Source organism: Oncorhynchus tshawytscha, linkage group LG13 (assembly GCF_018296145.1).
Source record: "Oncorhynchus tshawytscha isolate Ot180627B linkage group LG13, Otsh_v2.0, whole genome shotgun sequence".
NCBI classification, from domain to species: Eukaryota; Metazoa; Chordata; class Actinopteri; order Salmoniformes; family Salmonidae; genus Oncorhynchus; species Oncorhynchus tshawytscha.
Genome location: NC_056441.1, coordinates 51,495,073 through 51,508,881, shown reverse-complemented (window position 1 = coordinate 51,508,881; position 13,809 = coordinate 51,495,073). Strand labels below are relative to the sequence as shown.

Below are 13,809 nucleotides of genomic sequence, written 5' to 3'. Positions count from 1 at the left end.
GTCGCACTAGATTTCTTCTCCGACAACTTTTGTAAATAATCCTCAATTTTGCCTAAATTCATACTTTTCATAACCTCAAAAGCCTAATTTTAATTACCCAGTAATAGGGTGTACCTAAGTTAGCATTAGCAAACCAGTCACATGGTTTGGAAAATCGACAGAAAAAACTACACATTCCAACAAATCAACCTCAGCTAAAACTGGTGGCTGCACTGGCTCCAATTCAGGCAACTGTGGAAACCACCCGGGGTTCTGTGGAATCTCACACTACCAAACTGATCGAAGTTTAGGCCGGGCTCTCCAGCCACAGTGACAAACTCACTATGCTGGAAACCAGGCTTGATGATGTGGCCACTGCCAACAAGTCTCTGAAGCTACAAGTGGAAGATTTGATTTCATGTTCAAAACGCCAGAATATCCGCGTGTTTGGACTGCCAGAGGACTCCGAGACAGGATATCCAACCCAGTTCATGGCGGAGATGTTGAAGGACGTTTTGGATGATGAGGCTTTTCCCAATCTCCCTGAACTTGATAGAGCCCACCGCAGCCTTGCACCGAAAGCTCGCCCAGGTGGCCGACCGCGTCCTATCATAGTGCGGGTGCATCGATACAAAGACAGAGAGCTTGTCCTTCCGTGGGCAAGGGAAAATAGCGACACCACTTTCCAAGGCCACAAGATCAAGTTCTACCAGGATTTCAGTTCTAGCCTGGCAAAGAAATGGTTTCCGCATTCAACAACATCAAGTCCACTCTGTACAAGAAGGGAATCCAATTGGGCTGATTTATCCTGCCCAACTCCATGTCACCTTTAACGGCTAGGTCCATTTTTTTTTGAAAATCCGGAAGAAGTACTTCTACCGACAGCACATACATTGAATGCCTGAAATACATTGAATGCCTGAATTGGGATGATTTCTCTCCTGCCTGTATTATGTGAGTAACGTTAGTTTTAGTGACCGTGTGGACAATAGGCTACATATATCTATGACCATCTATCGATCCGTTTCTCGTGAAACAATCCTATGCTAAAGCTTGTTGGCTACAGTAGGTATGTTTGAAGCAGCACACAACTCCTTTCTGTTGTTGACAATGACATACTATACCGTGTCACTGCTCTTTAAAACTTCCATTTGATCTTGTTTAGTTTCTTAATCAAAGACAATTGCTGGTAAAAGCGCAGCATTTTGATTTCTTTCATTTTACTAAGGCTTTGAACTTGCTGCTCCACTAATGGCAATCTATAACCTACATTGCCGTTTGGCAGGCTTTAGGTCATTTTGGAGACTTGCTAGTTAAACACAGATCCTGTCCACCAATATTTGTGTATTTACATTTTTCATTGGGGTCTGCATGATATATACCATTTTTTAAATTGTATTTTTTACTCTTTATTTTTATGAACACTCTGAACTACCGTGGTTTACTTTGGCCATGATTGGTGAGGTTGGTCACTGATGGTCCTCAGTTACATTCACTTTATCTTGGACTCCACTACGACATTGGAGTCTAATACCATCGCTCCTCTCTTCCAATTGTACTCTTGTTTAATTGTTGCACTAGCGGAAGTGTTTAGGCCCACGGTTCGTTTGCGTAATTGTACATATCCAAAATTCTAATTGTCCCTTTGTCTACTTTTATTGAATTATTCCCTCCTAACAACGTTTAACAATTTACCAAAACAGGGGCTGACTCTTTTCATAGCCTACTGGTTAATTTCAAACGTTTCTCATTACTCAGCCCTGTGGCGACACCTAGTGGACTACACTCATTTTATGGTCATTGAAATGCCACCAATCGCTGTTAACATTTTAATAACTGAAGGTGAAGGTTATTCTCTCGTTGTTTAAAGTGTGACCGAAACCCAAAATGTACACTTGCTTATTGACATATTTTATTTTTTAATTTCAATGGCGTATGTAACTTCTTTCCTAGGTCGGTTTGCTGAGTAAGAGAGAATTCCTGCTGCTCGTCTTATTCATAGTGACGAGTTTAGGATTTGTATTTTTTCTTTGAAGATTGTTGTACTATCATTTTTATTTTGGTGTATGTTGGGGGTGGTGGTGGGGGTTACGTTGGCATTATCCAAAGATTCTTATGCTCTGCTTTTTTTTTTTGAGGATTTTATAAATTTTTTATTCAGATGTTTTGCTCATGCTGCTCCTCTCTCAATCTCTCTTTTCCTCTTTCTTTTTCATTTGACTTCTCCTCTTATAAGGATTAATGTCTAGTTCAACAACAAGTCATGGTTGTACTTTAGGGCTTCCAGACAGACTGGTGACATGGAACATTTGGGATTGTGGGGGGGAAATTAAGTGCTCCAGAGTATTTTCACATCTGAACAGCCTGAATACTGATATCGCATTTATTCAAGAAAAACACACCTACGTGTTAACGACCATACTAGATTGCGTAAAACATGGGTTGAACAGGTTTTTCATTCTAATTTTAACGGCAAAGCCAGGGTAACAGCAATAGTGATTCACAAACGGGTACAGTTTTCACCCTCACAGATCAGTTCAGATCTTGGAGGATGTTATACAATAGTTAGTGGCACCCTCTTCCAAACCCCTGTAGTACTTGCGAATGTTTACACCCCTAACTGGGATGACACTAGATTTATGACATCTCTTTTAGCCTCTCCCTAATCTTGACACCCACCACCTCATCTTCAGCGGGGACCTTAACTGTTATTGAACCAAGATTTGACCGGTCTAATCCCAGAACACTTACTCCTTCCGGAATGGCAAAAGCTCTTTCTAAATTCATGACCCAAATGGGTTGTGTTGATCCATGGCGCTTCCTCCAGCTGGTCACAAAATACTTTCTCTACTTTTCTCATGTTCATAAAGCCTACTCGCGCATAAACTACTTTTAATTTTTTTTAGATAGAGCCCTTCTCCCCTCAGTTAAAGCTACAGAATATTCTGTGATAGTGATTTTGGACCATTCCCCCCACATTCTTGATTTAGCACTTACTCTGAATGCAAAAAAAAACAACAGTTGAATTATAGATTTAACACGGCCCTATAACCAAGAATTCTGTGACTTTACTTCAACCGACTTCTCTTCTTTGGGAGACTTTCAAAGCTGTATTACGGGGAAAGATAATTTCTTACAAAGCTCATTATGTCAAACAAAGAACTGAAACATCAGGAACTGGTGGACTCAATTCGGGCAATAGACCGGCAATATTCAACTTCACCATCCCCTGAATTAACCGCAGAGGCTGAAACGTCAAACTCAATTTATTCCGCTTTCCACTGATAAAGCAGAGTTTCTGTTGCAACGAACTTCGTACTACAAATATGGAGACAAGACCAGCCACCTTTTGGCACACCAACTTAACGCCAGTCAGCATCTGATCTTATCTCTCAGGTATATGACTCCTCCCATAATCTTACAAGTGATCTCTCTAATATTAATTCAACTTTCGTGTCATTTCATTCTAACCTCCACTAAATCCGACAAATATGTCTGCTCTATTCTGCTCCGACGGCTAGCGTACACACCAACTCTCAATATTCAAAATACTTCCCCCTCTCCAGAGAGTCCCGTCAAGGGTGCCCTATGTCCCCACTCCTTTTTGCTCATGCGATAGAACCACTTTCCTTGGCCTTAAAATTATCATCATCATTCACTGGAATCATTCGCTGGTGAAGAACACAAAGTGTCACTGTATACAGATGATCTACTATTATATATCTCTAACCCTGTGAACTCTGCCGATAACATAATGCATATTTTAAACACGTTTGGATAATGTTCAGGTCACAAATTGAACATTCAGAAAAGTTCATGTTTTCCGACCAACCCTGCTGCCAAGCAAATTCCCCTTGGAGCCCTGCCTTTCCGTCTGTCGCCCTCTGGCTTTCCCTATTTGGCTGTGAATATAATACAGTCCCTGGCTACCCTACATAAAACTAACTTTGCACGCCTTTCTTATTAGCTGGCAGAATCCAATCTATTAAAAATAATATTTTACCTAGGTTTCTATACCTTTTTCAATGTCTTCCAATCTTTCTGCCGAAATCATTTTTTACCAAGTTGGATAGGCTCATCAATCATTTTATCTGGGAACAAATCACCTAGGATACATAGAGCAATACTTCAAAGAAGGAGACAAGATGGAGGATTGGCACTTCCAAATTTACTGCTTTACTATTGGGCAGCCGATATTCAAAAGATTGTGGTCTAGTGTCATGCTCCAGCTTCCAACTGGTGCTCAATAGAGGTGCAATCCTGCCAATCATCCTCCCTTTCTGCCCCACTGTCCTTGTGTCCTTCAGAGTATACGGGAAACCCCATTGTGCGCTCTACTTTGAAGCTCTGGGGACAATTTCGTCAACATTTTAGACTTTCTGCCCCTTCTCTTCTAGCCCTATCAGTATCGACCACCTATTTCTACCCTCCAAACTCCACCAGGGTTTTGTTTTGTGGCATGAGAGAGGTTTGGTTTGTTTCAAAGATGTATTTTTAGATGGGAAGTTTGTCAGTTTTAATGATCTCGTAGCTAAATCTATTCTAGCTCATTCTAATCTTTTGTGCTTTTTTTGAGCCAGTAACTTTGTTCGCTCTCATTTCCCCACCTTTCCTCAACTACTTCCCAAGATTTTGCTAGAGGAGATTTTGTCCCTCCTGTGGAATCGCAAGTCTGATTTCTAGGTTATATGACATTAAATCAAATCAAATTTTATTTGTCACATACACATGGTTAGCAGATGTTAATGCGAGTGTAGCGAAATGCTTGTGCTTCTAGTTCCGACAATGCAGTAATAACCAACAAGTAATCTAGCTAACAATTCCAAAACTACTACCTTATAGACACAAGTGTAAGGGGATAAAGAATATGTACATAAAGATATATGAATGAGTGATGGTACAGAGCGGCATAAGCAAGATACAGTAGATGGTATTGAGTGCAGTATATACATATGAGATGAGTATGTAAACAAAGTGGCATAGTTAAAGTGGCTAGTGATACATGTATTACATAAAGATGCAGTAGATGATATAGAGTACAGTATATACATATACATATGAGATGAATAATGTAGGGTATGTAAACATTATATTAGGTAGCATTGTTTAAAGTGGCTAGTGATATATTTGACATCATTTCCCATCAATTCCCATTATTAAAGTGGCTGGAGTTGAGTCAGTGTGTTGGCAGCAGCCACTCAATGTTAGTGGTGGCTGTTTAACAGTCTGATGGCCTTGAGATAGAAGCTGTTTTTCAGTCTCTCGGTCCCAGCTTTGATGCACCTGTACTGACCTCGCCTTCTGGATGATAGCGGGGTGAACAGGCAGTGGCTCGGGTGGTTGTTGTCCTTGATGATCTTTATGGCCTTCCTGTGACATCGGGTGGTGTAGGTGTCCTGGAGGGCAGGTAGTTTCCCCCCGGTGATGCGTTGTGCAGACCTCACTACCCTCTGGAGAGCCTTATGGTTGTGGGCGGAGCAGTTGCCGTACCAGGCGGTGATACAGCCCGACAGGATGCTCTCGATTGTGCATCTGTAGAAGTTTGTGAGTGCTTTTGGTGACAAGCCGAATTTCTTCAGCCTCCTGAGGTTGAAGAGGCACTGCTGCGCCTTCTTCACGATGCTGTCTGTGTGGGTGGACCAATTCAGTTTGTCTGTGATGTGTAAGCCGAGGAACTTAAAACTTGCTACCCTCTCCACTACTGTTCCATCAATGTGGATAGGGGGTGTTCCCTCTGCTGTTTCCTGAAGTCCACAATCATCTCCTTAGTTTTGTTGACGTTGAGTGTGAGGTTATTTTCCTGACACCACACTTCAAGGGCCCTCACCTCCTCCCTGTAGGCCGTCTCGTCGTTGTTGGTAATCAAGCCTACCACTGTAGTGTCGTCCGCAAACTTGATGATTGAGTTGGAGGGGTGCGTGGCCACGCAGTCATGGGTGAACAGGGAGTACAGGAGAGGGCTCAGAACGCACCCTTGTGGGGCCCCAGTGTTGAGGATCAGCGGGGTGGAAATGTTGTTGCCTACCCTCACCACCTGGGGGCGGCCCGTCAGGAAGTCCAGTACCCAGTTGCACAGGGCGGGGTCGAGACCCAGGGTCTCGAGCTTGATGAAGAGCTTGGAGGGCACTATGGTGTTAAATGCCGAGCTGTAGTCGATGAACAGCATTCTCACATTATGCTGACCTCTAAACCCTCTCCAATAAACAAAATCAAGACAGACTGGGGTAGTGAACTTGACCTTGCAGATGACTGGTGGGAGGGAGCCCTTCGGGTTAACTGCACATCCTCGTGTGCTCGGTTAAGTTTAATTCAGTTCAAAGTCTTGCAGAGAATTCACTACACCAAAGAAAAACTTTGTCAATTAATTCCTCCCAGACACGAATGACACGTGATAGATGTTCATTCACTCTGGCAGACCACACCCATGTGTGTTATTTGTGTTCTAAGCTGTCTGAGTATTGGTCATCCTTTTTTAATACTAAATACTACAATTCTAGATATTGACCTGCAGCCTTGTCCTCTAATAGCTATATTTGGAGTTCCATCTTTGTTGCATAGTCTCATTAAAAGTGAAGATGACGTTGTAGCGTTTGCCTCCCTTATAGCCCGCCGGCAGATCTTACTTAATTAACTGGATATCCTTCAAACCTGCCACTGCATCATCTTGTTTGAAAGATCTAATGTCTTTTCTACACTTAGAAAAACATGTAATACACTCTGAGAGGATGTACTGGTAACTTTTTCTTGAGATGGCAGCCTTTAATTTCCTTTTTTGAACAGTTGCCTTCTATTGATCAGGAGTAAGAATTTCGGCCAACGGGATACGGGAGGGTGTGGGAAGGAAAGGATAGTATGTTGTGATATTTTATATTTTTGTGTATGTGTACTTGTGTGCATATTTATATATTATTTCCATTCGTAAATGCATTTTATTTTTTGTATGTATGCCGCTTTTGTTGTTAAAGGGAGGGGGTGGTTCAATAAGTATAGGGGTAAAAGGATGTATCTGTTCAATTTGTATTTTGTATTTCTTTATATGTCCAATAAAATATTTTTAAATAAAACACACAAAAAAAGACTCTCAGACCATGAGAAACAGTTACACAATACATGTATGTTTTGTTCGGTCAAGTTCATATTTATATCCAAAAACCTCAGGTTACATTGGCGCCATGTTCAGAAATGCCTCCAAAACATCCAGAGAAATTGCAGAGCCACATCAAATAACAGAAATACTCATCATAAACTTTGATGAAAGATACATGTTTTACATAGAATTAAAGATAAACTTGTTCTTAATGCAACCGCTGTGTCAGATTTGAAAAATGCTTTATGTCAAAAGCACAATATTCAATAATCTGAGAACAGCATTCAGCCACAAAAGCAAGCCATACAGTTACCCGCCAAGTTGTGGAGTCAACAAAAGTCATAAATAGCATTATAAATCTTCACTTACCTTCGCTGATCTTCGTTGGAATGCACTCCCAGGACTCTCACTTCCACAAGAAATGTTTGTTTTGTTCGATTACGTCCATATTTATGTCCAAATACCTCCGTTTTGTTCGCGTGTTTAGTTCACTATTCCAAAGGCACAATGCGCGAGCACAAAATCCACACGAAAAGTCAAAAGAGTTCCATTACAGTTTGTAGAAACATGTCAAATGATGTTTACAATCAATCCTTAGGGTCTTTTTATAATAAATCTTCAATAATATCCCAACCGGACAATAGCGTATTCATTACAGAGGAAAAAGAAGGAACGGCGCGCCCGCGTGACCGCGCAGTAAACAACTGATTGCCCACAGCCTAGACCACTTATTGAAACAGCTCTTATTCGATCCCCTTCTACAATAGAAGCCTCAAACAACTTTCTAAAGACTGTTGACATCTGCTGGGAGCCTTGGAAAGTGCAATCTGGCCCCAAAGACACAGCATATTGGATAGGCAATCACTTAAATGAAACTACAAACCTCAGATTTCCCACTTCCTGGTTGGATTTGTCTCAGGTTTTTCCTGCCATATGAGTTCTGTTATTCTCACAGACATCATTCAAACAGTTTTAGAAACTTCAGAGTGTTCTCTATCCAATACTACTAATAATATGCATATATTAGCATCTGGGACAGAGTAGCAGGCAGTTTACTCTGGGCAACTTATTCATCCAAGCTACTCAATACTGCCCCCCTGTCACCAAGAAGTTTTAATTTGCAAAAAAAATGTCAACCTGTTTTGATTAGTCATTTTGGGGTATTGTGTGTAGATTGAAAAAAAACTAAATTCATCAATTTTATAATAAGGCCATAACAAAACGTGAAAAAAAGTCAAAGGGGTCTGAATACTTTGAATGTCGCCGTGTTAATGAGCTATCAGTACCATGAACAAGGTAGCTATGTGTAAGAGTTCTAAGTGGGCTCCTCTTCCTCTCTCCCTCTCTCTTTATATCTCTACACCTCCATCTATCCATCCATCCCTCGATAACTCTCTCTCTCTCTCTCTCTCTCTATATATATATATATACCAGATGGGTAAAAAGGACAGGATATGATGATTGAATAAGGAAGAGGATAAGAATGCTGTATTGAACAACGATGGGATGTAACATTCACGGCCAAAAGTCACAGAGCGGAGCTTCAACGGTGTCAGGATCGTCTTTATTGAGGTTGCAGCAGCTGTTAGGACTCAATCGCCACGCATATTAACCCTTTCCTCTCTCTCAGAAGACCTCTGGTCACATCTGTAGATGTCTATTAGCCTTCACAACACATCGTCATCCACTACTGTAGACGTCCTCCCTGCCTGTGCATCTCCTGCTAATGAATAGCCCAGGGCTATAGGGTCGGGATGGGCGGTGACTGACTGAATGAGAGGATCGTGAGTACAACACTGTCCTATTTAGTGTAGCTGGGGAGGGTGGTGGGAGTAGATGCAACATCACAGAGCCAGACATAACAACCCACTTATGTCTGCTCCATAGTGACTGGCGGTTGAGTGATATTGTCCCAGTCATAACCCAGAACCTGTCTGGATATAGACAACAGCAGGCATATTAAGCAGACATACTGTTACCGGGTAGAATAGTGATAACATGCAACCAGGTAAAACATGCAGCCAGTTTACAGACAAAAATTCATCCACATAATTGTGTACAGAGACGTTCTGTGCTAGACTGAGAAGTCCGTTTGGCTTTTACATGCAATGTTCTTAATGCCATGAATGACATGTAAAATGTGTAGCTCTGTGAATATTTGCCTGGATTCAACATGACAACATAATGTGTGCTGTGAGGCCACTCTCCCAGTTCAATTAGGCCATTTGTTGCTCAATTACTATCAGGTGCCCTATCATCGAGCAAATTACCTGCCTCCTGAACATGATTCATCCTAAGAAACTTCAACGTGTGGCCATGAGGCTGGGCTCACCACCTAGAGCTGTTTCAAGGGCAAGGTCACACCTCTTATCCTTAATGATCGGTCCCTTTTTTCTTCAATTTTCACCTAAAACGACATATTGACAAATCTAACTGCTTGTAGCTCAGGACCTGAAGCAAGGAAATGCATATTCTTGATACCATTTGAAAGGAAACACTTTGAAGTTTGTGGAAATGTGAAATTAATGTAGGAGAATATAACGCATTAGATCTGGTAAAAGATAACAACACAAAGAAAAGAAACATGCATTTTCTTTCCATCGTCTTTGAAATGCAAGAGAAAGGCCATAATGTACTATTCCAGGTTAGGCACAATTTAGATTTTGGCCATTAGATGGAAGCAGTGCATGTGCCAAGTTTTAGACTAATCCAATGAACCATTGCATTTCCGTTCAAAATGATGTATCAAGACTGCCCAAATTTGCCTAATTGGTTTATTAATACATTTTCAAGTTCATAACTGTGCACTCTCCTCAAACAATAACATGGTATTCTTTCACAGCACACAAACAGCATCTGGACTGTGGTGCTAAGCGACTATGCTAATGACTTAGGTCCTGTCTAGCCAAATGTATTCTCTCCCCCACAATCTGCATTTTGGTATCAGTAAAGGATTTGCTCCATGGGAAGTGGGGCACATAACTTGGAGGAGATAGATGGATAGAGAGACTCAATCTGGGAGAGGAGAGGAGAAGCAATGGAGGGGTTGTTGTCATCTCTTTTGCCTCGAGGGCAAATTTCTTTCCATGAAAAGCCTGAATCCAAGTAATCTACTGTAGTATTGTAACCTGTCTTTTGTCTGTAATTATCTCATCTTCAACCCATTACTCTAATTTCTCCGGCAGCTTGGCAACTTTTACATCTAGTTTCTACTCCCATCAAGATGTCTGTGTAGTACTGATTTGAGAATGTAACTGAAAATGAGACACTTGATTGGTATTGATCCATTCATTTTTTTATCACTCTTTCTGCAGGTATCACAGCTGCCTGATTAATGTCATTATCTATCTACCAGTGGATGTTTCACGCCAATATAAATAAAACCTTCCTCTGCAGAGCACTCATTTGGAGTCATTTCTAATCTTACCTACTGTATTTGTCTGTGTGAACATGTGTGTCTTGGTGTGTATGTGTGTGGCATGTTACCCACTAACATGTCTCTCTCTCTCTCCCTCTCTTTCTGCAGTTACCATGGAAACTATTATGTTCTTCCTCTTTTCACTCCTGGTGTATGTGGCTGGTAAGTGCCCCCTCCGCCCCTCAGCCACTACCAACACCACTAACACCAGCACGACGACCACACTATCCACAGGGAGGCAGGAGACACAGGGGAGGGCCGTGGCATGACATGGCAGGCATGGGGTTTTGACTGAACATTAGTGGATTGACTTATTCTGGAGCCTGAGGCTTCCTTCCTTTGCATGCGTAGTACAGTGTGTGGGTGTGTGCGTTATGTATATCCCAAGTATAATGTAATATACTGTATATCACATGTATATTTAGGCCATGACACACATACAGCAACTATTTAACTCTGCTGCAGATCATAGGTTCTATACATCAGTTGAGAGAGCAACTGAGCCATCCATGTTATGTATTCTTCTATAGAAGTCTGGTGTTATCCATACTGTTTGCCTCTCACTCTTTCTCGTCTGTCAATCAGACCAACCTTCCACATTCTATCGCTTTGGTATTGTCCCACCTCTCTTCAGTTCACATTCTGTTCTGGTTTCTCTTTCTCTCTCCCTTTCTTCTTTTGTCTCCAGATTAAACATCTCTCCTTTTCCCTCTTCCCTTTCTCCATCTCCAGATGTACATTTTTCTCTATCAATCTCCCTCCCACTATAATTCAGTGTTTTTCATACACACACACACTCCCCATGCTGTATGACTCCCTGTCTGTTGATATGAATACACATGCTGAGTACACACACACACACACACACACACACACACACACAGTCTTGGACAACTAACCTTCTGGCGACACACAATTCAGTCCCATTCAAAATTCTATTCTCCCTAATCCCTAAACCTAGCCTGTAGTCTTACCCTTACCCTAACCTTAACCCAAAAACCTAACCTTAACTCTAACCCTAACCCTAAGCTCCTAACACTTAATGTAATTCTAACCCTAACACTAATTCCAACCTTAACCCTAAACCCCCTAGAAAATAGCATTTGACCTTGTGGGGACTAACAAAACATCCCCAGTTGGTCAAATGTTGTTTCGCTTGGTCCCCACAAGAATAGTTAAACACGTCCACACACACACACACACACACACACACACACACACACACACACACACAATGGGGGAGTGGAGCAGAAAGAAGGTCTGGGGTTTGTGCAATGGGCCGGACAGTGTTTGCTGATGGGAATTTAGGAAATGAATTGACACGGTGAGTGAGGGTTGGAAGAATAGAGTAGGGGAGGAGGAGGACGGGAGATAACTGAGGCGATCCATTCAACTAATAATCCACAAGGCCAGTGCCATTGCACAACTGGATGTGAATACTGCAGCCTGTCAAGAGCCCTATCCAAGCTCTGATGTGACATACTGTCGTTCAAATATGAGCCAATAAGAATTCTGACTTACAGTGCATTCGGAAAGTATTCAGACCCCTTGACTTCTAACGCTACAGCCTTATTCGAAAATGCATTCAATTGTTTTGTTTTTCTCAACAATCTACACACTCAACAAAAATTACAAACTGAAATATTACATTTACATAAGTATTCAGACCCTTTACTCAGTACTTTGTTGAAGCACCTTTGGCAGCGATTACAGCTTTGGCAGCCTCGAGATATTCAGAGACTTGTCATTGTCTTGTTGGAAGGTGAACCTTCACCCCAGTCTGAGGTCCTGAGTGCTCTGGAGCAGGTTGTCATCAAGGATCTTGCTGTACTTTGATCTGTTCATCTTTCCCTTGATCCCGACTAGTCTCCCAGTCCTTGCCGCTGAAAAACATCCCCACAGCATGATGCTGCCACCACAATGCTTCACCGTAGGGTGGGTGCCAGTTTTCTCCAGATATGACGCTTGGCATTCAGGCCAAAGAGTTCAATCGTGGTGTCATCAGACCAGAGAATCTTTTTTCTTATGGTCTGAGAGTCCTTTAGGTGCCTTTTGGTAAACTCCAAGCGGGCTGTCATGTGCCTTTTGATTGGTAGAGTGTTTCAGAGATGGTTGTCCTTCTGGAAGGTTCTCCCATCTCCACAAACTCTGGAGCTCTGTCAGAGTGACCATCGGGTTCTTGGTCAGCTCCCTGACCAAGGCCCTTCTCCTCGATTGCTCAGTTTGGCCGGGCGGCCAACTCTAGGAAGAGTCTTGGTGGTTCCAAACTTTTTCCTTTTAAGAATGATGGAGGCCACTGTGTTCTTGAGGACCTTCAATGCTGCAAAATGTTTTTGGTACCCTTCTCCAGATCTGTGCATCAAAACAATCCTGTCTCGGAGCTCTACGGACAATTCCTTCAACCTCATGGCTTGGTTTTTGCTCTGACAACTGTGGGACCATTCGAAACACATCCAATCAATTGAGTTTACCACAGGTGGACTCCAATTAAGTTGTAGAAACATCTCAAGGATGATCAATGGAAAAATAATGCACCAGAGCTCAATTGAGTCTCATAGCAAAAGGTCTGAATCCTTCTGTAAACAAGGTATCTTTTTTTCTGAAAACCTGTTTTTGCTGTCATTATGGGGTATTGTGTGTAGATTGAGGGAAAACATTTATGTAATCCATTTTAGAATAAGGCTGTAATGTAACAAAATGTGGAAAAAGTCAAGGGGTCTGAATACTTTCCAAATGCACTGTATGTTCTAAGTGTTGGGTTCTAATTATTAGAGTAAGAACTTGACGGACACTGTGAACGCTTCAACCAAGTTTATTCTTCCCAAAGGATCGAACAGCTGGATCGACGAACACATATTCACACAAGCACTGATATTTAACCCTTCTCCTATGCTGTTTCCTCCACATCTGAACAGCCAATGCATCTCTGTTGCTAGAAAGAACCTTAGTGATATCTGTTGTTCCCCACTTCATCTAACCTGACCTCTGACCCAAAGTGCTCACTCTTCCCCAACTAAAGGCTGTCATGGTTATTGGTACCAGACGGTGTCTCTTCTCCTCCCAGAGGATCCCTTCCATATGATCCCTGATGGCTAACAATAATGTATCCTGACATAATATCCCTCAGTGACATTAATAAGTATATTTCTCTCTCTCTCTCTGTCTGTCTCTGTCTCTGTCTCTCTGTCTCTCTCTGTGTCTCTGTCTCTCTCTCGCTCCCTGTCTGTCTCTGTCTGTCTCTGTCTCTGTCTCTCTGTCTCTCTCTCTGTCTCTCTGTCAGCAGTAGCAGACCCAAGTGCAGAGGGTGAGTAACCTGTGTGTACAA

At 42.0% G+C, this 13,809-nt stretch overlaps 1 protein-coding gene across 3 annotated transcripts in view; it reads left to right on the top strand.

Annotated features, from left to right (window-relative positions):
* Positions 1-13,809, top strand: part of LOC112265096 (FXYD domain-containing ion transport regulator 6) — a 28,813-nt gene that overhangs the window by 12,644 nt on the left and 2,360 nt on the right. For 2 of the 3 annotated variants that reach the window (XM_042295886.1, XM_024442135.2), the window contains exons 2-3: positions 10,593-10,646; positions 13,765-13,788. In XM_042295886.1, coding sequence (XP_042151820.1) covers positions 10,598-10,646; positions 13,765-13,788 — 73 coding nt within the window. In that variant the 5' untranslated portion in view covers positions 10,593-10,597. The remainder of the gene's footprint in view (positions 1-10,592; positions 10,647-13,764; positions 13,789-13,809) is intronic. The other variant, XM_042295885.1, reaches the window with a different exon arrangement.